The sequence below is a fragment of the Hyperolius riggenbachi genome, chromosome 7 (genome assembly GCF_040937935.1).
Source record: "Hyperolius riggenbachi isolate aHypRig1 chromosome 7, aHypRig1.pri, whole genome shotgun sequence".
In the NCBI taxonomy this organism is placed as follows: domain Eukaryota; kingdom Metazoa; phylum Chordata; class Amphibia; order Anura; family Hyperoliidae; genus Hyperolius; species Hyperolius riggenbachi.
The window spans coordinates 308,132,832-308,155,481 of NC_090652.1; the positions used below are offsets into that span (position 1 = coordinate 308,132,832).

Consider the following 22,650-nt stretch of genomic DNA (forward strand, 5'->3'; position numbering starts at 1 on the left):
TTGTTCCACCTTGTTGTCCTCAACCCAACAGACTTCTCTACTGTCAAATAGAACTTCTGGTAGCAGGAACAAAGGGTGCCGGTGACTAGTGGACGAAAAGGGTGCTGCCACAGACACTAATGCAATTATCGTCAATATGGCGAAAAAAGCAGAAAAAAAGGGCGCACGATAAATCGTTAACAACATTAGAACATTAAAGTTGTTGAAATATATCATTTTAGAAACTTGCAACATTTTAGTTTTTGTCATATTATTTTGTTTGTATGTACAGATTTTGCGTTATGAAATATACTATCGTTTCTATGTGTGTGTAGGGTTGGGCACCACCAGGGGGAGTGGTTAGGCACCACCCAGGGGCGGTTAAGGTTAGGCAACACCGGGGGAAGTGGTTAGGTTTAGGCACCACCGGGGGGGGGGGGTGTTATGGTTGGGCACCACTGGGGGGGCTAGGGTTAGGTACTACTAGTGTTGGGCGAACAGTGTTCGCCACTGTTCGGGTTCTGCAGAACATCACCCTGTTCGGGTGATGTTCGAGTTCGGCCGAACACCTGATGGTGTTCGGCCAAACCGTTCGGCCACATGGCCGAACTAAGAGCGCATGGCCGAACGTTCCCCGAACGTTCGGCTAGCGCTGTGATTGGCCGAACGGGTCACGTGGTTCGGACCCGAACGCGCTCTGATTGGCCGAACTGTCACGTGGTTCGGGTAAATAAATACCCGAACCACGTCATATCTCCGCCATTTGTCTGTGGGTTTAGCTTTGGGTAGGCAGGCAGGGTAGTTCGCGCTCCAGCCACGCTAGCCAGGGTCCCCCCAGTCATTGTGTCGCTGCTGGGAATAGTAGTACACCGCTCGCTCAGCCACACTATATAGCATTCTGTTTACTGTCACTCTGTGTACCTCGCTCAGCCACACTATATAGCATTGTGTTTACTGCCACTCTGTGTACCTCACTCAGCCACACTATATAGCATTGTGTTTACTGCCACTCTGTCTGCTGGGAACAGTACTACACCGCTCGCTCAGCCACACTATATAGCATTCTGTTTACTGCCACTCTGTGTCTGCTGGGAATAGTAGTACACCGCTCGCTCAGCCACACTATATAGCATTGTGTTAACTGCCACTCTGTCTGCTGGGAACAGTACTACACTGCTCGCTCAGCCACACTATATAGCATTCTGTTTACTGCCACTCTGTGTCTGCTGGGAATAGTAGTACACTGCCGCTCAGCCACACTATATAGCATTGTGTTTACTGCCACTCTGTGTACTGAAACTTTACATTGAGACTTTACAATCAATTTTCTCAAAAACTATAAGCTCTTTTTCAAATAATTTTTTTCCTCTTGTACCCACTCCCAAGGTGCACATACCCTGCAAATTTGGGGTATGTAGCATGTAAGGAAGCTTTACAAAGCACGAAAGTTCGGGTCCCCATTGACTTCCATTATGTTCGGAGTTCGGCGCGAACACCCGAACATCGGGGCGATGTTCGGCGAACGTTCGCGAACCCGAACATCTAGGTGTTCGCCCAACACTAGGTACTACTGGGGAAGTGGTTAGTGTTAGGCGCCACCAGCGGAGTGGTTAGTGTTAGGCACCACCAGGGGAGGGTTCTGTGTCAGAGTAGGGTTTGGGTAAGCTGTATTGTTAAAATATGTTACGATTTTTAACGTTAATATATTTTCGTTATCAACTCCCATCTGTTTTACAACGGTATTTATCGTTAACCAATTTCGTTAACAATGTTTATCACTATTGAGATTTCGTTATCCACCAGCGCCATTTCGTTATCCAGCCGGGCCCTTTTTTTTCCTGGCGCCCTTTTTTCACGCACACATATTTCTAATACCGATCTTTGTCCACTTCCCTATGCCTCTTCTCAGATAAGGATTTCCTTTTTGACCCTTTACTCAGCTTGGTATTCTCTTTTAAACAAAGTTCCATAGCTCCAAGTTTTCTCCATAGATTTCTTTTTTTCTTTTATCATTTATGAATGATAAAGAAAAATCTAATGAAATTACTACATCTCCGGCACATAGTCATCTATATTGAATAGCAATATGGAGTAAGCAAACATAATAATAATGTAACAGCTACACCTGGTCTCTGGGACTCTCACAGCAGCCTGCGCATATGTCCACCCCGGGGAACTGCAGGCCTAACGCCACCCGTGACTAATTAGTGTGTGTTTTCTCCTTCTCTGGAATCAGATCCCGAGCTCTGCATAATTAGTTGTCATTGGCCGGATGTCACGGAGTAAGTGTCACTCTGACTGCTGCGTGTTTATGTTACGGGAGTCTTGTCAAACTGGAGACTTTCTCCGCGATAAACTTTATTCTACTGCAAGTGCCATCAAGAACTAGGCCATGCTTTAAAGCGTAACTGTCAAGCATAAAATCAAAAATCAATTCTTTAATTTTATCTGGTAAACAAGTAATAAGGTTGCTAACCAGGGAATCAAAAAGTTAAAAAATCACTCTTACTTTTCTTTTCCATAAAAGATCATTGCCAAGTTTCAGTGGCTCTGATTTTGTACATCTGCCACACAAAGGAGGTTGCAGGGCATGCTGGGTTTTCTTTTTTTCTTCTTTACTTTCCCCCCTAGACTTAAAGGGAAGGTTCAGGGAAACGTTTAAAAAAATAAAAATCCATATCCACTTACCTGGGACTTCCTCCAGCCCGTGGCAGGCAGTAGGTGCCCTCGCCGCCGCTCCAGAGGCTTCCGGTCGTCTTCAGTGGCCGACCTGGCCAGGCCGGCTGCCAGGTCGGGCTCTTCTGCGCTCCAAGGACGGGCTCTTCTGCGTCCCACGCGGGCGCGCTGACGTCATCGGACGTCCTCCGGGCTGTACTGCGCAGGCGCAGTAGTTCTGATTTTAGGGTAATCACTGAAAAAGACATCTTGGATATCCTCTCAAACCTTCGCCAGACTACCTGCAATCTGGCCCCTGGCCCCACTAAGTTCATGTTGAAATGCCCTGAACTATTTACACCGGCATTCCACAAAATAGTCAACGGCTCCTTACAAGAAGGGTGGTTTCCCTCTACTCTGAAAGAAGCAATCGTCAGGCCACTACTCAAGAAACCATCCTTAGACCCAGATGTTCTAAACAGCTACAGACCTGTCTCAAACCTCCCCTTTCTGGGAAAAGTTATTGAAAAGGCTGTCTACCTCCAACTTGAGGCCAGGCTCTCCAGAAACAACATCCTTGACCCTCTTCAATCTGGCTTCAGGAAATATCACAGCTGTGAAACAGCCCTCACCCAGATTTGCAATGATCTGCTCATTGCAAGAGACAAGGGTCAATGTTCCATCCTGATTTTGCTTGACCTCTCAGCAGCTTTTGACACAGCCGATCATGAAATCTTGCTCAACAGGCTAGAAGAGTACTGTGGCATAGATGGCATTGTTCTCTGGTGGTTCAACTCCTTCCTGGCTGGCAGAACACAAAGGGTAGCCTTAGGGCCCTTCCTCTCCAACCCTGTACCACTAAAATACGGTATACCTCAGGGCGCAATATTATCCCCTTTACTTTTCACCATATACATGCTGCCACTTGGAGAAATCATACAAAAACATGGCCTGACAGATCATTGCTATGCTGATGACACCTAGCTATATTTGTCATTCAAACAGACACAGACCCTACTCCACAAATAAACGCATGCTTAGCTGAGCTTCAGAAGTGGATGAATAATAATTGGCTAAGACTTAATGCTGACAAAACTGAGGTTCTTGTTATCGAGGGCCAGAGCTCAACAGCAGCCTCAGTCTTAACCAACACCGCTAAGGATAGGGAGCTCAGACCTGAACAACTCAGACTGTGTGCGCAGCCTAGGCGTACTGATTGATGGGAATTTAAGCTTCAGGAATAAAATCTCAGTTGTTGTGAAACATTTCTTCTTTCATCTAAGGAATATTGCAAGGATTAAACACCTAATTCCTTCAGAGGATCTTCCAACCCTAGTTCATGCCTTCGTCACATCAAGGTTAGACTACTGCAACTTCCTTTACACAGGCCTGCATAAGAAAGACTTACGCCGCCTGCAATTAGTACAGAATGCCGCCGCAAGGCTGTTAACGAGCCAACCCCGCCATTGCCACATAACACCAACCCTGAATTCTGTTTAAGATTGGCTTACTGACATTCAAATCCTTGCACAATCTGGGCCCTGGATACCTGAAGGACTTGTTGCAACTGCATCACACCCCCCACAATCTTAGATCAAAAGGACGTAACACCTTGGTCACCCCCAGAGTCCACCTCAAAACCTTTGGAGACAGAGCCTTTTGTCATGCTGCCCCTACACTTTGGAACTCCCTGCCAGGGTTGCTCATAAACTACGCCAGCGCGAATCTACGCATCGTAGTACGCAACTACGCATCGTAGTTCGTAGGCGAAGTTTAAGAACTACACGTACGCATTTCCCCGTAGTCATAGTCCCGCTATGCGTAGCTTCGCCCGCTACGCGTAGTTGACGTGTGTATTGCGAAGTCAACTACGCGTGCGGTAACTGCATTTATATGGGTCATTGCGCATGCGCAGAAATTTTATTGCCCTTTGTACGCATACAATTCCGCATTGGATGTTGGAATGTATGCTTATATTAGTTTGTGTATGCGCATAGTTAGCAGATTATTGCGGAAATTTTTCCGCATAAGGGCATAAGCGGTCACATCAACTATGCTACGCAATACGTGAAGCTTGCATATTTTAATGCGTAGTCTATGGTATGCTAACGTCGCGAAGTGGCTGATTTCGGAGCCGTAGATTGCGAAGCGTATTTGCGTAAAAATACGCGTAGTTCCAGCATAGCGAAGTTGGCTGACTACGACCATCCCTGCTTCCTGCCACACCCAATCAGGACAGCTCCATCCCTGGAAGCATTTAAGTCTAAACTGAAAACCTACCTCTTCAGTCTGGCATTCATGAACATCTGACTATCTCCTCTGTAACACAACCCAGCCTGCAACCCTGTATTGATCTGAGACACTACTATGCGCTTTGAGTCCTATGGGAGAAAAGCGCTTTACAAATGTTATTGTATTGTATTATTGTATTTAGTGTACAAATAATGTTTTACAAATCTATAAAAAAAAACGTTAATCTTCTCTGTTTCAAAAGTGAAACTTATAATTACGTTTATTAAAAAAACGATAATATATGTTTAATCATTATAATTGTATATTATTGTGATGAACCTTCATTTATGGTTTCTTCTTATAATAAAATCTGAAAATATTGTTTATAACGATGATATAAATATAACTACGTTCATAATAAGTGCTGTAAAACATTAGTAAGTATTACTAAAATTTTACTAAAACTATACCTAACCTTACTCTCACACAGAACCCTCCTTGTACCTATCCCTAACCCCTAGACCCCCCTGGTGGTGCCTAAACTTAAGACTCCCCTGGTGGTGCCTAACCCCTAGACACCCTGGTGGTGCCTACACCTAAGACTCCCCTGGAGGTGCCTAAATTAAAGACCCCCCTGGTGGTGCCTAAACCTAAGACCCCCCTGGCGGTGCCTAAACCTAAGACCCCCCTGGCGGTGCCTAAACCTAAGACTCCCCTGGTGGGGCCTAAACCTAAGACCCCCTGGTGAGGCCTAAACCTAAGACCCCCTGGTGGTGCCTAAACCTAAGACCCCCCTGGTGGTGCCTAAACCAAAGACTCCCCTGGTGGTGCCTAAACCTAAGACCCCCCTGGTGGTGCCTAAACCTAAGACCACGCTGGTGGTGCCTAAACCTAAGACCCCCCTGGTGGTGCCTAAACCTAAGACCCCCCTGGTGGTGCCTAAACCTAAGACCCCCCTGGTGGTGCCTAAACCTAAGACCCCCCTGGTGGTGCCTAAACCTAAGACCCCCCTGGTGGTGCCTAAACCTAAGACTCCCCTGGTGGTGCCTAAACCAAAGACTCCCCTGGTGGTGCCTAAACCAAAGACTCCACTGGTGGTGCCTAAACCAAAGACTCCACTGGTGGTGCCTAAACCAAAGACTCCCCTGGTGGTGCCTAAACCTAAGAACCCCTGGTGGTGCCTAAACCTAAGACCCCCCCCTGGTGGTGTTTAAACCTAAGACCCCCCTGGTGGTGCCTAACCCTAACCGCCCCCTTAGTGATCGCTTTAATATGTGGAGAATAATGTTTTACAAATAGTGATTGTAAAAAATATATTGCAATTTAAAGTTACGTACTGATCACTTTCTTTTGTGAATAATAATGTTTTACAAACAGTAAGGGATAAAATGTTAAATAATGTTTTAGTTAAATAGGATAAATATGTTTAATATTTGTATAAACGTTATTCGTCACGGGTGCATTTTCTAAACGTAAATCATCACAAGCACAGTTATAAAACATTAAAAATCTCGTTTGTAAAACGTTAATAATCTCCGGCGCCCTTTTTTCCTGTTCGGCGCCCATTAAACGATATTTATTATGGGAGTGTATGGCGGCGCCCTTTTTGTCCACTAGCTGCCGGCGCCTTTTTTCCCAGCCCCGTGTGTGTGTGTGTGCAAAATGAGTGGTGGGTATGTAGCCAGTACACTATAGTGGGAACCAAGCCTGGTGGGGGGGGGGGGGGGGGGGGACGTGCACCTATGATTCCTTACACAGTTTTTTTTAATTGGGCTAAACGGTCCTGTTAATGCTTCCAGGATGGAGGGGGAGGGGGCAAAAATGTTCCAAGGGTGTGACTCTGATGATGCTGGGGGGGCGCAACCAAAAAAGAGGCCTAGTGATTTCTAGTTATGCCCCTGCTGGCAGGAGGGCAGTCAAGGCCGGATTTACCATAAGGCACGGTAGGCACGTGCCTGCCTGCACCTGATGATGAAAAGGTGGCTCACTTCCATCCCCTAGTGCCTCCCTCCCTCCTTCCCAATGCAGTCCTGATGAGAGGCATTCCACTGACGAGATCTCCCTTCAGCCGGGGGCATCTCTAGCTGCCTGATACTTGGGGGCACCTCAAACTACCTAATATTGTGGGTACTTCTTTTTACCAAATACTAAGGGGCACCTGTGGCTACCTACTCCAGGCAGGGCAAGTAGGGGGAGGTGAACATTGGGCCAGCCAGCACACTTGCAGTGCAGTTCGGTGGGGGTTTGTTGGTTCGAGGAGGGAGAAGTCTAAGGTGCCAGAACATTAATGCCTATAGGCTCCAGTGATGTAAATCCAGGCCTGAGGGCGGTCAATGCAAACACAGACAGAGTAAGGGAGGAAATGATGTCAGGATTGGCTTCAAGGAACACAGAGTCAAGATGGAAACTCCTAAGAAGGATTTTCCTTTTTTTACTATAGAAAACTCACTAAAATCAAAACGTGGACAGTGCAATACATCTGTTATGTAAGTAGAGCAAGTATTTATCTACTTATATATGTTTTTTTTTTTTAGCTGACAGCTCCTCTTTAAAGTGTAAACAGACACCAGCAGCATGGCCATTAAGCGGTTATCACTCTGCCCTAACAACGCGTCAGTCCTTGGTCTGAATCTTGGCAACAAGGACTCTCTGTACCGAGGGTTGGGTTTTTGTGGGTTTTATTCAAGTACTTTGATTTCCTACCCAACAAAGAAAACCATATGGGTAGGTTAATTGCCACTAGATTCTCCCCAAATCTGACCGTAGGATATAGTAGGGACACTCAATTGTAAGCTCCTCTGAGGGACATTTACAGGACATCCGAGGTGAAAAGAAACTGATGAGAAAAAACAATTCTATCCTTCCTACCTTTTTCTCCTAAAAATGACTTTATTAGGTATCCCAAAATTTTATTTTATATTTAAAACTAGTTTTTACGTTTTTACTGTTTCGTTGTCTCTGCTCAATGACAACATTCATTGAAGTATGCCAGAGCTCACATCTATGAATTATCGACTCTAGTTATCTCTTTCCTGCTCTCAGAAGCCATTTACTGACAGAAAAGTGGTTTATGGCTTTATTACTTATCAGTGAGGGTTATGCTATAGTCTGACCCAGACCGACCCAGACCCAGTCCCGACCCGTCCAGTCACTTCCACACCTGATGTTTAACTATTTCAGGCAGAGAAAGAAAAAAAGGAACACAGCCTAGTTATTAGTGTGTTTGACACTGTACATACACATGTCTATCTCATGTCACATGTCACCTCAGTTGTTCTTTAATGACATGAACTGTACAACATACTCCATAATGCATAATGGAAAATGTTGGGGCTATATAAATGAATAATAACAATAACAACAAACCATCTTAATTCCCCCTATCTTCTGTCTGGACTCTGAAGGTTTAACCTCTTGAGGACCATGGTGTTAACCCCCCCCCCTTCCCCCCCCCCCCCCCCCCATAGTTACCAGGCTATTTTCTACTTAACCGACCACTACAGTTTTAAGTCCTCGCTCTAGGGCCGCACAACACAGCACACAAGTGATCCCCCCCCCCCTTTTCCCCCCATTAACAGAGCTCTCTGTTGGCGGGGTCTGATCGCCCCCTCCGTGTTTATTTTTTTTTAAATAAATATTTATTTGTTTTTTTTTTTTATTATTTATTACTTTTTATTATTATTATTTTTTTACAACCCCTTACTCCCCCCAGCCGGACAGTCACGGCGATCGGCTGTCATAGGCTTCTGCCTATGAGAGCCGATCGCTCTCTTGTCCCCTAGGGGGATAGCCGTGTCACACGGCTGTCCCCAGTACAGTGCTGCTGCTGATCGCAGTGCTGTACATGTAAATAGACGGCGCTTTCGCCATGTAACAGTCTTCCGAGCGGCGATTGCTCAGCTCAGCTCCGCCTACCAAGCAGGAGATGCGCGCGCACCCTGCGCACAATCTCCTGTAAACTGCTGCCCCAGGACTTTATGCTGATCAGCGTTAGGTGGTCCTGGGGCTGCCGCCGTAGACACGCACATCAGCGTGACGCGGTCAGCAAGCAGTTAAAATACAGTACCCTGAAAGTTGGAGCTGCTTCATCTAAGTTATTATTATTTAGTATTTATATAGCGCCGTCATTTTTCACAGCACTGCACAGAATATATTGTCTTGTCGCTTAACCATTGAACCTGGGTCCCAGTGCTGCAATGCGAGAGCGCTAACCACTATACGACCATGCTGCCTACGTTTCCACAGACCTCCCCCTTAAATGTTAGAACGCTCTCCGAGATTAAAATGTGTGCCGCAGGACAATTAAAATGATTAAGAGCACCATTTTAATTAATATAAAAAAACAGAGTTTGAAAATGGAATATTAATGAGTTGAAAGGAAAAAAAAATAATTAAGGTAGAACTTGATTAAAGAGAAGCGAGGTTGGACATAAGCAAATATGAGTGCCACAAAGTGCAGTGAGTAATGCTCCCCTAGCCCGACATTTTCTCATGATTTAGAAGAAGTATCAGTTCCATTTCATTCAATTATCACAAGCAGGCAAGCCATTGCAGCCGTCATTCAGCCCTGAGATATGTCAGAGCATCGAGAAGGTCCTAAAATGACTCTTCTTCATTCTATGGCTGCAATATTTAAGAAAGAAACAAAAAAGGGGAAGTAAAAAAAAAAAAGAGTAAATTTTCTGAACAGCTGGGTTAAAAACCTGTTTCTTAATTAGCACGATCGCTCTGGGGACTTTTATTTGGTAAATTTGCTGGCTGGAAAAGACATCTGGTGATATAAAGCTGCAGATCTCCAGCTTGTTCAGAGACCTTCAAAATTTGACTAAAGAAGAAAAAAAAAAGTGTAAACTGTCACAAAAACAAATGAGTTCTGAGACTCCTTCTCAAAATGACGAGGATGCTCTCAGCTTGTTGGCTGATGGGGTAATTAACTTAGCGGCTAACGCATTCATCTCATGAGCCGCAAGATATTTCACTAAGTTATTGTAACCGAATATTGAAACTCTGTTACATCACATCAGCTAAGAACACAGGAAAAGTCAAGCACATTGATTGCCAATGGTAGAAGTGGTTTTGTGTCTACTGAAGATGGTCATTTTTATACTCCCTTGCCTTGCCCGTCGTCCATTATTCTTCCAACCAAACAACAGACAAAGAAGACCTAGGGATCGATCAAGTCTGTCCACCAATGCCCTTCTGGAATAGTGATTCCTGCTTGGTACTTTGAATGCCTACAGTAGGTCTCTGCCAATCTATTTTGGTGGCCTATAGGTGGAGCAGAACGTAGCTGTAGTAAGCATTTGATCCCAGTGGAGAATGTAAGCCCCTCCATCTACAGACACCAGTATTTGTTACGTGAGATAATATTTTTTTAATTATTTTTGGTGGAACTCAAGAGTCAATACAGCAGTTCTATGACGTGGTTTAGTGATCCACTGTGACAAGTCACAGTACAGTCAACACAAAGGGACACTTTTGTCTCACTACTGTTGCCATATGGCCCTCAAACTACTCCACTTTTTTACATCTTTTTATAACATGAAGTGGGAAGTGTCAAAAACACATTGGGCCATATGCAATTCATTTGCACCTGAGTTTTCTCCTAGGGAATCGTTTTTCAATGTCTTTTTAAAGTAGATTTTCTGCATTTTGTAATTGAAAAAGTACCAAAAAGCAGGTGAAAAAGTACTATCAAAATTATTTTTAGTATTTTCTTGCTAGTTGGGGGCTTAAAGGGCATTTTATTGACAAGTTGAAAAATATCACCTAGGAGAAAACTCAGGAGAAAAAGTTAATTGCATATGGCCCATTGTCACCTACGTGTCAATAAAGCCATTTTCTTCTTATAATAATAACAATTCTTATTAATAATAATAATAATAAGGGATGTCAATAAGACATGTATAAGTGCTCTCTCCACAAATAAACATATATATATATATATATATATATATATATATATATATATATATATATATATATATATATACACACCTTTAGGCTACTTACACACCTAGACTAGTGTTGGGCGAACACCTGGATGTTCGGGTTCGGGCCGAACAGGCCGAACATGGGCCAGATGTTCGGCATGTTCGGCCCGAACGCCGAACTCAATGGAAGTCAATGGGACCCCCGAACATGCCCATTTTGGGGGCCCTATGGGGTCGCAGGCATAAGGGGGGAGCATGCCCCGATTGCGGGGGGGGGGTCGGAAATTCCCCCCACCCCCTCCGCTAGCGCTCCCCCCCTCTGCCCGCTTTTCCATAAAAAAAAAGTTTAAGGCAAGTTAAATAGTACTTGGTGGCTGGCCTAGCACTGGCAGTGGAGTGAGGAGGAGGAGGAGTCCGAGTAGCAGAGTGACGCGTTGAGGCCGGGCAGCGGGCGGTTCAGCGGTAGTACCCTTGTGGTACTTCCGCCCTTTCTCTGACCTCACGTCCTCTACGTGATGACGCATACGAGGGTACGCGTGACGCGTACCCTCGTATGCAGAGGACGTGAGGTCAGAGAAAGGGCGGAAGTACCACAAGGGTACTACCGCTGAACCGCCCGCTGCCCGGCCTCAACGCGTCACTCTGCTACTCGGACTCCTCCTCCTCCTCACTCCACTGCCAGTGCCAGGCCAGCCACCAAGTACTATTTAACTTGCCTTAAACTTTTTTTATGGGGAAGCGGGCAGAGGGGGGAGCGCTAGCGGAGGGGGTGGGGGGAATTTCCGACCCCCCTGCGATCGGGGCATGCTCCCCCCTTATGCCTGCGACCCCATAGGGGGGCCGTATTGCTGCATGTTCGGGCGAACAGGGCCCTGTTCGGCCGAACAGGGGCCCTGTTCGGCCCTGTTCGGCGGCCATTCAGTAGTTCGGGGCGAACCCGAACTTAAAAGGCCGAACACCATCAGGTGTTCGGCCGAACTCGAACATCACCCGAACAGGGTGATGTTCTGCAGAACCCGAACAGTGGCGAACACTGTTCGCCCAACACTAACCAAGACGTTGCGTTTTAGGGGACGTTATGGTCGCATAACATGCCCCTAACGCAACGCCTGGTGCTCTTGGATGTGGACGCCAGAGTGAGCTGCGTTGTGCAGCTCACTCTGGCGTCCGTGATGCGTACTCTTGGACGCATGCGGCATCACGTGGTCCCGCCAGCCAATCGCCGCACAGAGCGGCGCTCCAGGAAGTAAACACTGCACGTCACACCGTGCAGTGAATATTAATTAGCCATGTGCCTGGCCGAGGAAGAGGAGGGAAGACCTCCTCCTCCAACACTACTGAGCATGTGCGCAAAGTCTAACGCAGCTTAGCCGCGCATAACGCCATAGCATGCAGCACATTCAACTGACGTCCTGCGTCCTGCTCTAACGTGCGCCTGTAACGTCCCACTGTGAAAGCAGCCTAAAAGGAAAAGAAAATATTTGCCATGGCCCACAGACTCCTACTGAGATGCTGCAGAGTAGTTACTTCTAGGTTTCATGGAAGCACAGAAATGGTTGACCCACTGTGTTTACATACAGGTATAGCCTATCTGAAGGACACACCTCAGCACCGATCAGACAGAGCTGACAGCTCAAATTACAGCGGCTCATTGTTTGCAGAAAAAGCAGAATTAGACAGGCTTTTGTCTCTAAATACGCACAGGGTGGGTGTCTCTGTGTTTTCATTCTCTTGGTTACATTACTAGCAAAGAACAGGAAGAGTTAAAAAAAATCAGTTATGTATGCAAAAGAGCTTCTCTGCGCTTTCTGACCCAACTTGAGTTGAACACAGTCCTGTTTTCTGAAGCAATTAAACAACAAAGAAACAGTGAGAGACAGGTTGATATAATGTTTTACTGCAGGAAAGTTTAAAGGGTCATTAGTTCTGCTCTGTTTCATAGTTTAAAATTTAGAGTGAAGTTAAACTGCAAATATTAGGGAATGATGCAGTGTTATAAAAAAAAGCTATATAAGTGAAAATAAAAATATGAGACTCTTCTTTCCTAGTATTGTTATATTTATTGTGCATTCTACACATACAATTCCTTATATCATAAGATTTGTTTGTTTTTTCCTTGTTTTTTTTGCTTAAGTACTGCAAATATTGTTACACACACCTCCTTTTGTAGATTCTAAGTCGAGATACAGAGCATGTGACACACTCACCGTTCCTGCACAGCAGCACGGCCAGATAATCCTGGTAGAAGGAACTGATGTAGATTAGAAGGCTCGGAGCCTGAGCAGTAAGAAAGCTGAACGCGATGTTTTCTCTGGATACCACATTATCCGCATAGATCGCTGAGGATGCAGCACTGACATTCCTGAACACAGGATACGGCTCTTGGAAGACATACGTGACCGAGGTCCCAACTTCAAACATTGCAGAAACCTCTAGAAGAAACAGCAGAAAGAAATCAGAAAAAAAAAAAAAAAGATTGGAGCACTCAACATAAATCAAGTTTCTAAAAAACAGTGAAGGAATTGGCAGCGCTCCTATTTGGGCTGCAACTGAAATGATTACCAACAGAGGTGTGCAGTGTGAAGTCTGGTATACTTTCAAAAATGATTGGCCAATCACTAACCAATTTCACCACTTGCATGTAGCATAAAGGTTAAAGACATTCCGGGGCGGGCTCATATAATAAAAAAAAATGGGGGGGCAGGGTGGGGGGGACTATAGCGCAGCGGTTGGCGGCCATAGAGCGGCGGTGGGGGGGACACAGAGGCATGTCAAGAGGCAGAGAATATGCCTCTGTGTCCCATTTGACACCCCCCCCCCCCCCCCCCCCGACGGGTTCTCTTTACAGTGGTCTAAAACTCTGACATAACATTCAATAAAAATGTGTATTCCTACTTTTTATTACACAGTTATTATATATTTGCTTTTGTGCACACGTAATATTGTCTGTTTACAAATTACACGTTCCCCAAAGTACAGTTTATCTGCTCTGAAAGCTGCCATTGCATTTTATTCAAGCTGCTTTTTATTATATAGGAAAATCTTCTAGTGAGCTGTTCTGAACTCTATGTATGCTTGAAGCCCAGAGAGCTCCTTTTTAGTAGTTACACACAATGTAACAACTGAGAATTGTAAATAAAAGATACTGTTATCTCACTTTGGATGGGATCCTTAAAGAGACTCTGTAACAAAAATTGCATCCTGTTTTTTATCATCCTACAAGTTCCAAAAGCTATTCTAATGCTGGCTTACTGCAGCACTTTCTACTATCACTATCTCTGTAATAAATCAATATATCTTTCCCCTGTCAGACTTGTTGGCCTGTGTCTGGAAGGCTGCCAAGTTCTTCAGTGTTGTGGTTCTGCTATGAACTTCCCCTTCGAGGCCCCTCTATGCACACTGCCTGTGTATTATTTAGATTAGGGCAGCTTCTCTCTTATCTTTTACAAGCTGGATAAATCCTCCTCTGAGCTGGCTGGGCTTTCACATACTGAGGAATTACAGACAAAGGCAAAGCTGTTTGCAGGAAGAAAAGAGCAGCCTGAAACTTCAGTGCATGAGAGATGCAGGGGGAAAGAAACACACAAATGATCTCTTGAGATTCAAAAGGAAGGCTGTATACAGCCTGCTTGTGTATGGATGTATTTTCTATGTGTGGACATACTGTACATTAACCTACTTCCTGTTTTGGTGGCCATTTTGTTTGTTTATAAACAAACTTTTAAAAACTGTTTTTAACCACTTTTAATGCGGCGGGGAGCGACGAAATTGTGACAGAGGGTAATGTCCCCTAACGCACTGGTATGTTTACTTTTGTGCGATTTTAACAATACAGATTCTCTTTAACTGAAGGGGCTTTCCATGGCAGGACAAAGTGATGTGTTTAACTGTTTGAATGCTGTTCTGCAATAATTTTTTTTTGTGATAGTAGCTTTAAAACTGTAAGGAATCTTTGAGAGCAAAGAAGAGATGCTGAGTTTCAGACCACTTTAACCTACGCAATCAGCTCAGAGTATTCAATATCTGTTGACCCTGATAGTACATGGAGGTAGTGATGGGCCTATCAAAATTGAAGATGTTTACCAGACTTTAGGGTGCATAAACACTTCAATTTTGATTGGCCAATTAATGGATGTGTGTTTGCACCCTTGATTGGTCAATCACTGACCGATTTTGAGAGCGTCCCTACACAATCTGCTCATGGTATTCAAAATTTGTTGGACCTCATATTACATAAAGATTGGAAAATTGGTCAGTGGTTGGCCAATCATAATTGAAAGTGTATACCAGGCCGTAGGAGTCACTATAAAATAGAGAGCCTTTTCTCCAGAATTTAGAAGGATAGGAATAGGTCCCTGCAAACTAATCACTAGGGATGGTCGCTGCATTCCGTAGAATTATAAATTCCGCGATTCCGGCCGGAATTTGGTGATTCCGGTTCCGAAGCGACGGAATTGCTACAGCCCTAATTCGGAATTTCCGCGGAACAAAACGAAATTCTGTGGAATTTTACGGAATACAAATTTTTCTTCCCCTAACTGATTTCTGCCTAATAAAAAGTATTTCTACTCTATAGACTCCCTCACTCCTCACTCCTCCCAGAGGGGGTCTCGTCTTCCAGGAAATTGTAGGATTTCAAAAGCCAGCTTACATACCTTGGCCTGGATTTGAACCCAGATCTTGGCCAGGAATTGAACCCAAGTCTAGTGCTCGGTAGGTAGCTCTCTTCACCACTTTACCACCACCAACACTACATGCTGAAGCCAGCCAAGCATGTACCATTATGATATTTCCAAGAGAAAAATTAGCTTGCTTAGGGATTTGCAGGATGCCAAAAGCCAACTCACATGCATTGGCCAGGCCCAGGAATTGAACCCAGGCCTACCGCTCTGTAGGCTGCTATCCTAATCATTATACCACCAACAGAACACACTGCAATGCTACATGCTGAAGCCAGCCTAGCATGTACCATTGTGATATATCCAAGAGAAAAATTAACTTGCTTAGGGAATTGTAGGATTTCAAAAGCCAACTCACATACATTGGCCAGGCCCAGGAATTGAACCCAGGCCTACCGTTCTGTAGGCTGCTATCCTAACCATTATACCACCAACACAACACACTACAATGCACACTACAATGCTACATGCTGAAGCCAAAAGGCAAGGCCATGCCTGGGTGGGCTTGAACCACCAACCTTGCAGTTAACAGCCAAACGCGCTAACCAATTGAGCCACAGAGACTGTGTCCCACAAAGACTGTGCATGCAGTTGCTGTTGAATGATTTTATGGGGATGTATGTGTGTCTTTTGGAGGGAGGAAGTAAATCTGCTCCAAGAAGTTTCAGCATGTAGTGTTGGTGGTATAATGGTTAGGATAGCAGCCTACCGAGCACTAGACCTGGGTTCAATTCCCGGCCAATGTATGCAAGCTGGCTTTTGAAATCCTACAATTCCCTAAGCAAGCTCATTTATCTGACAGCGCTGTACTGAACTCAGAGTTCAGCTCTTAAAGGACCACTATCACAAAAAAAGTAGGGGAGTTAAAATCTGACAAAACCAACAGGTTTTTGTCCATTCCATCTCCTCATGGGAGATTCTCAGGGTTTTCTTTGTTTTCAACAGCATTTCCTGAGCAACAGTTGCAAAGTCTAACCAACAAAATAGTGTGCAAGTGAGTAGGGAGGCCGGCTGGCATCTTACTATTTTGGCAGCTAAACTGCTGTTCTGGAAATGCTGTTGAAAACAAACAAAGCCCCGAGAATCCCCCATGAGGAGATGGACTGGCCCAAAACCTGTCAGTTCCGTCAGATTTTAACTGCCTACTTTTTTCGCGATAGTGGTCCTTTAACCTTCCTGGCGGTAACCCCGAACGTAGTTCGGGGTAAGCCGCGAAGGAGGTTTTCTCCGGCCCTGCTCGGCCGATTTGCTTACTTTTTTTTTGCTGGACTGCGCCAGCACACTGATCGCCGCCGCCCCGCACCCGATCGCCGCTATCCGTCGTGGCACGCGGGCCCCCCCCCCAGACCCCGTCCGCTGCCTGGCCAACCAGTGCCAGGCAGCGCCGAGGGGTGGATCGGGACTCCCAATGACGTCCCGACGTCGCTGACGTCATCCCGCCCCGTCGCCATGGCGACGGGGTAAAGCCCTCCAGGAAACCCCGTTCTTTGAATGGGATTTCGTGATCGGAGATCGCCGAAGGGGGCGGGCGGCGGGCTCGCTACATGATTTAAAAAAAAAAAAACTGCTGCGCTGCCCCCTGGCGGAATTTTTCATACCGCCAGGAGGGTTAAGGAACTGCCCTATTGTAAAATGATTGATGCCAATGTAGATGTCAGATGTAATTTTTCCACTTTCTGGTTTGGCTTCTCTGTCTGACATAACACGTAACTGTGGCACCACACCAATCACTTTGCATTCTCACGCTCCTTGCTTATGGGTAATATTTGATTTGGCACTTTCATTCAAATTCCACATTAACAAGTTCACTACTCAATGCCACCTCCAGCTAATTGCTTAAGCACATCATAAGCTTGCAAAACATGCCGGGTTACACCTCCTAGTGATGGGTTGGATTTCATTAACTAGCGCAGTTAGCAATCCCGGTTTTATACAGAGCTTTCTCTTAAATAACTATTAGTGCTGTGTTTTCTTGAAGGACCACTATCAATAAAACAAGTAAAATATAAAGTACAAAGATATGAAATGTACATTTCTCCCAGGTTAAAATGCACTATAAATCTCAATTTTCCTATGCGGCTGTCACTTATAGTAGATCGTAAAAAGCTGATAGATCTGAAATGTTTTGGAATAATCCATTTCCTCATGGGGGATTTTTGGTAGGGATGCTCACCACATTCCGCGGAATTTAGTTTTTTCCGCAATTCCGGACGGAATTTGGTGGTTCTGTTCCATCGCATCGGAACGAAATTGCCTTAGCGCTATAGCGGAAATTCCGCGGAACGATGCGTAATTCCGGCGAAATTCTGATTTTTGAAAGTCAATTACAAGGAAGCCCCTTGAAGAAGCTTAAAGGATTTCTTCATTAAAATAGGAATTTCTGCACCAATCAGAGGCTTACAAAAACCACCCAAATGGATTTCTGCATGAAAATCTGAATTATTTCAGCACCAATTACAGTCTTAACAAAAAACAATCAATCCTATGCTAGCAACCAGCTCCCTAGCTATCTCACCTATCCCAACCATTTTGTATAGGTCCCAAAGATTACGCGACACCTCCTGTGGTGCAAAAAACACCGCCATGGCACCACCGCCAGGTCCCAAAACTTACAGGGTACCTGCGGCGCCAAAACCAGCGCCATGGAACCACCGCCATGTCCCAAAGCTTACGCAATACCTGCGGCGCCAAAACCAGCGCCATGGAACCACAGCCAGGTCCCATAGCTTACGCGACACCTCCTGCGGCGCCAAAACCACCGACATGGGACCACCGCTAGGTCCCAAAGCTTACGCGACACCTGCGGCGCCAAAACCAGTGCCACGGAACCACAGCCAGGTCCCAAAGCTTACACGACACCTCCTGCGGCGCAAAAACCACCGCCATGGAACCACCGCCAGGTCCCAAGGCTTACGCGACACCTCCTGCGGTTCAAAAACCACTGCCATGGGACCACCACTAGGTCCCATGGCGTAAGCGACACCTCCTGCAGTGCCAAAACGACTGCCATGGGACCACCGCTAAAAAAAAAATTACCGGGGGAACAGCCACTAGGTCACATGGGCTATCATTTAGCATAAACAAGGTTTCATTTGCAAATACTTTAATTTTTCCGCTGGAATGCGGAATTCAGCGGAAATCCGCAAAATTCCACGGAAATGTAATGGTAACAGAATTTAGCGCTGGCGGAATTCTGGTGGAACGGAATTTGCTCTTTCCGATCATCCGTAATTCTTGGTATATAATGGCCTCGATTCACTAACCGGTGCTAACTCAGTTAGCACGTCTTAAGGCTTTGGACGTGCAAACAAGGGTGCTAGGTAGTTTGCACATCCAAAGGTATTACTGTTACTGTTTTGCGTGAAAAGATTAGCGCTGCGTGGTGCGCGCGAAACGTCACACGTTGCGTGTGAAACGTTGCACCAGTGCGCCCAAACCGTCGTACCTGTGCACCCGAAACGTTGCATTGGTGCACCCGAAACGTCTCAGGCGCACCAATCAAACATTTCGGACGAACAGGTGCAACGTTTTGGGCGCAATGACTTGCAAAAGTTTGCGCGCGTAAACTTTTTGCGCAGAGGCACTTTCACTGCTGTGCTAACACTTAGCACCCTTTTGTGAATCAAACCCATTGTGTTCTTTGGTAAACCACTCCCTGTAAAGGATCTATGCTACAATGTCAGCCAGCCTCCCCACTCACTCGTATGCTATTTTGGCAGGTGAACTGGCAGGTGGCTCCATCCATGACGTACCTACCCAAATATTCAGCTTGGATTTTGAATAAACATAATTTTGCACAGAAAATTCTCAATTATGACGCAAAATCATGATGCAAAGTTTTCAGAAAATTAGCAATTAAAACCACAACAATGTTCTGTTATTCATTTGTGTGCAATTATGTGGAAATGCAAAATTTGATCATTTCAGAACAAGTAAAAATTATTTTCACAAAGAGCTTGTAGTTTTTGATAATCAATTTTAACATAAATTGCAAGAAAAAAAATCTTTTTTAACTCAGTAAAATGACATTTTTCTGCCATACACTTTATACAGCGTTCCAAGTTCTGTATACCTATTTTATACATTTTAGGAAACCGGACAGCATGGGGAACCTCCTCTCAAGCCTCTTTAACTCCTCCTTTTTTTCGAACATGTTCCCTCAATTCCTTTTTTTTTATTTTTATATATAATGTATTAAAGTGAATGGGAAACGTGTTTTTTAAAAAATGAAGCAAATACTTACCTAAGGAGAGGGAAGGCTCTGTGTTGTATAGAGCCTTCCGTCTCCTCTCTCGGTGCTCTCTATCCTGAGCTGGCTCCTCCCCCCCCCCCCGTTTCAATCCCCCACCGAAAGGGTATTTGGAAGTCTTCGGGAGCCGTGTCCTCCCGAAGACGTGCGGCTCCATACTGCACAGGCGTGAGCGTGCAAGATAGTGTGCTCGCGCAGGTGCAGTACAGGGTCGCCCTTCTTCAGGAGCACTCGGGCTCCCTGAAGACTTCTGAAGCCTCCTTCGGCCGGATAAAGCAGTATTTGACTAAATTAGACAAATACTGCTACCAGGTCCAGCCAGCACTGGAACGACGGGACCAGGAGAGGAGCCGAAAGACTCTATAGGACCCAGAGCCTTCCCTCTCCTTGGGTAAGTATCTGTCTCATTTTTTTAAATGTGGTTCCCATTCACTTTAAGGAAAAGAGATCACTTCCATAAACAACATTCAAATTCAACAAAAAACGATACTCTCTTCCCCATTTCTTCAAATTTTACAAAATAACCCCAAAAAACATAATTACAAAACAAGATCATCCCTAAAACAATCCCCTCCCTCCTCCTCCTCCCAATCCAAACATTATAATCCTCCTCATAACCAACCGAAAAAAAAAATACAAAAGGGCTCATATCCTACTAAATACACCAAATAATGCCACTTTTTCAACAAGAGACTTCTCCCCTACATCCACACCATGTTCCCTCTATTCCTAAAATTTCTCCTAACATTTTGGTTTGCGTGAACATTTTTTGTTTTTTTGTTTTTTTTTTGCAATTTCTGTGAAAATCGTTTATGACTGTCATGTTTGTGTGCTTTCACGTAACGTGCAAACGGCTTGGTTCACAAAAGCGTGTTAAGTGTGAGTACGCCAGCGAAAAGCCGCTTAGCACGTGCAACCTGGCTCTTCAGGCGCTAATATTCTAGTTTTGCGCGCATCGCTTCACGTGCAAATTTAGCCGCTTCGCGTGCTAAGTAGCGTGATAAGCATCGACTTCATGTGCTAAAGAGACTTAGCACGCCAAGTCACGGCTTATCACGCGAGCGGAGCGGAGCGCTCAGCGACAAACGTGCGCTAAAATGGCACGCGAACAGCAGCAGCTTTGCCCGTGCAAACTACTTAGCACCCTAGTTTGCACGTGCAAAGCCTTAACACGTGCTAACTGAGTTAGCACTGGTTAGTGAATCAAGCCCAAAATGTAAGAATATATTACATGAAATCAATTTAATTTCAAAATTTTAATAACGTGCAATTATAATTGCCAAATTCTACACAAAATTCCAGGTAAGCAAAATTAGAACATTATGATCAACGCTAAACTCCACAAGTTTAGCAGTTATGCCGTTCCAGAAGGGACATTACCCCCTCAATGAAACAGGTGGTTTCGGCGCTCGGTTCCTGAACTTGGCGCCATTACAGCACTAATGCTATAGTGTGTGCACCCCGCGCAAGGGTAACTCGGGGTATCCGTGATCACTGGACCTTGGAGTACTTTTCCCTCCAAGTTGCTATTACTCGGATGGGGAAAAGTATCTGATACTGCTGGGAATTTGAGCGGCAGCAGGGTGCACAGTCATTTTGCCCACCCTGCGCCCAACACCAATATGTACGCTCCCCAACCCCCTCACCTTTCTTGCAGTAAGGTCCCTCAAAGGCTGATGTTGTGCAGTCACAGATGTAGCCACTGGGCCTCTCCACACACTTCCCGTTGTTGTGACATAGGCTGCCATAACTGCTGCAGTGACCAGGACAGCCGGGCCTGATCCCCAGGGTCACCTTGGCTTTCTCCTCCAGATCCAATGCCTGTCCGTTCAGCTGGAGGTAACGGATACACCCCACAAAGCCCCTCTGCTTGGATGCCATGCCCCCTATAAAGGAGATATCAAGACATCAGATTCTGATAGAAATATACAAATTACACATTTTCATGCAACTGCCTTTTTTGCATTCCCCAGACTGCATTCTGTTTCCAAAAAAAGTGTTTGTTTATCTATTTCCTGTACTCAAAGGTTGTTCTGACAGACAAGAGTCTTATGGCTGTAAGTGGTTATCAGACAGAGTCATGTTTTAGTCTGAATAGGTCACATGATATTATGTAATCTATTCAGACTATAGTATGACTGATAACAAATGGGGTGGAAGGAGGAAAATAGGCTTTCCACAGTTGTTATTTAAAGAGACTCTGTAACAAAATGTTCACCCTTATTTCTTTTATCCTATAAGTTCCTTTGCCTGTTCTAATGTGGTCTGTCTAAGTGCAGCCTTTCCTAATTGCACAGTGGCTGTATTATCTCTGTTATATGATCTAATCTTCTGTCCTCTGTCGGCTATGTTGGGCTGAGGCAGTCAGGCTGGAATGTGCTGTGCTGCTTGTGATTGGATAGAAGCTATACACAACCTCTCCAGGCCCCCTGCACACTCTGTATGACTCACACATTGAGCTGTTCTCAGTGTATCACTTACTATGTCTCTTGTTTGTAAACACTGGATAAAAATGGCAATTACAAGCCAGGATTGCAGCAGGGAGTGGCAGAAACAGCACAGAGGGGCCCAGGAGAACATAATGAATAGAATGGTATGCTTTTTATTGTAAGAATTTTAGAGTACAGATTCTCTTTAAGATGGGAGGGAGAGATTTGCTGGCCACACCTGTTATGGGGTAAGAGGGCGGAGATATGCTGGCCACACCTGTTATGGGGTAAGAGTGGATATATGCTGGCCACACCTGTTAAGTAAGGGGTGTGGCATTGCTTATCCATCAGTTTTGCACATACCGCCATGTTTTGTTTAAATGGCTGGTTGACATTGCTAAAAACCAGCAAATCATAAAGCAAGGAGATCAATGGAGATCATAGACACAACCTAAAAACACACAGGAAAATCAACAAATCTTAGTTGAAAAAAA

General features: G+C 45.1%; 1 protein-coding gene across 3 annotated transcripts in view; it reads right to left on the reverse strand.

Annotated features, from left to right (window-relative positions):
- The window catches only part of LOC137525202 (contactin-associated protein-like 5), a 419,206-nt gene that overhangs the window by 74,000 nt on the left and 322,556 nt on the right, over positions 1-22,650 (reverse strand). For all 3 annotated transcript variants that reach the window (XM_068246129.1, XM_068246130.1, XM_068246132.1), the window contains 2 exons: positions 21,374-21,613; positions 13,007-13,231 (listed from right to left, as the gene is read on the reverse strand). In XM_068246129.1, coding sequence (XP_068102230.1) covers positions 13,007-13,231; positions 21,374-21,613 — 465 coding nt within the window. The remainder of the gene's footprint in view (positions 1-13,006; positions 13,232-21,373; positions 21,614-22,650) is intronic.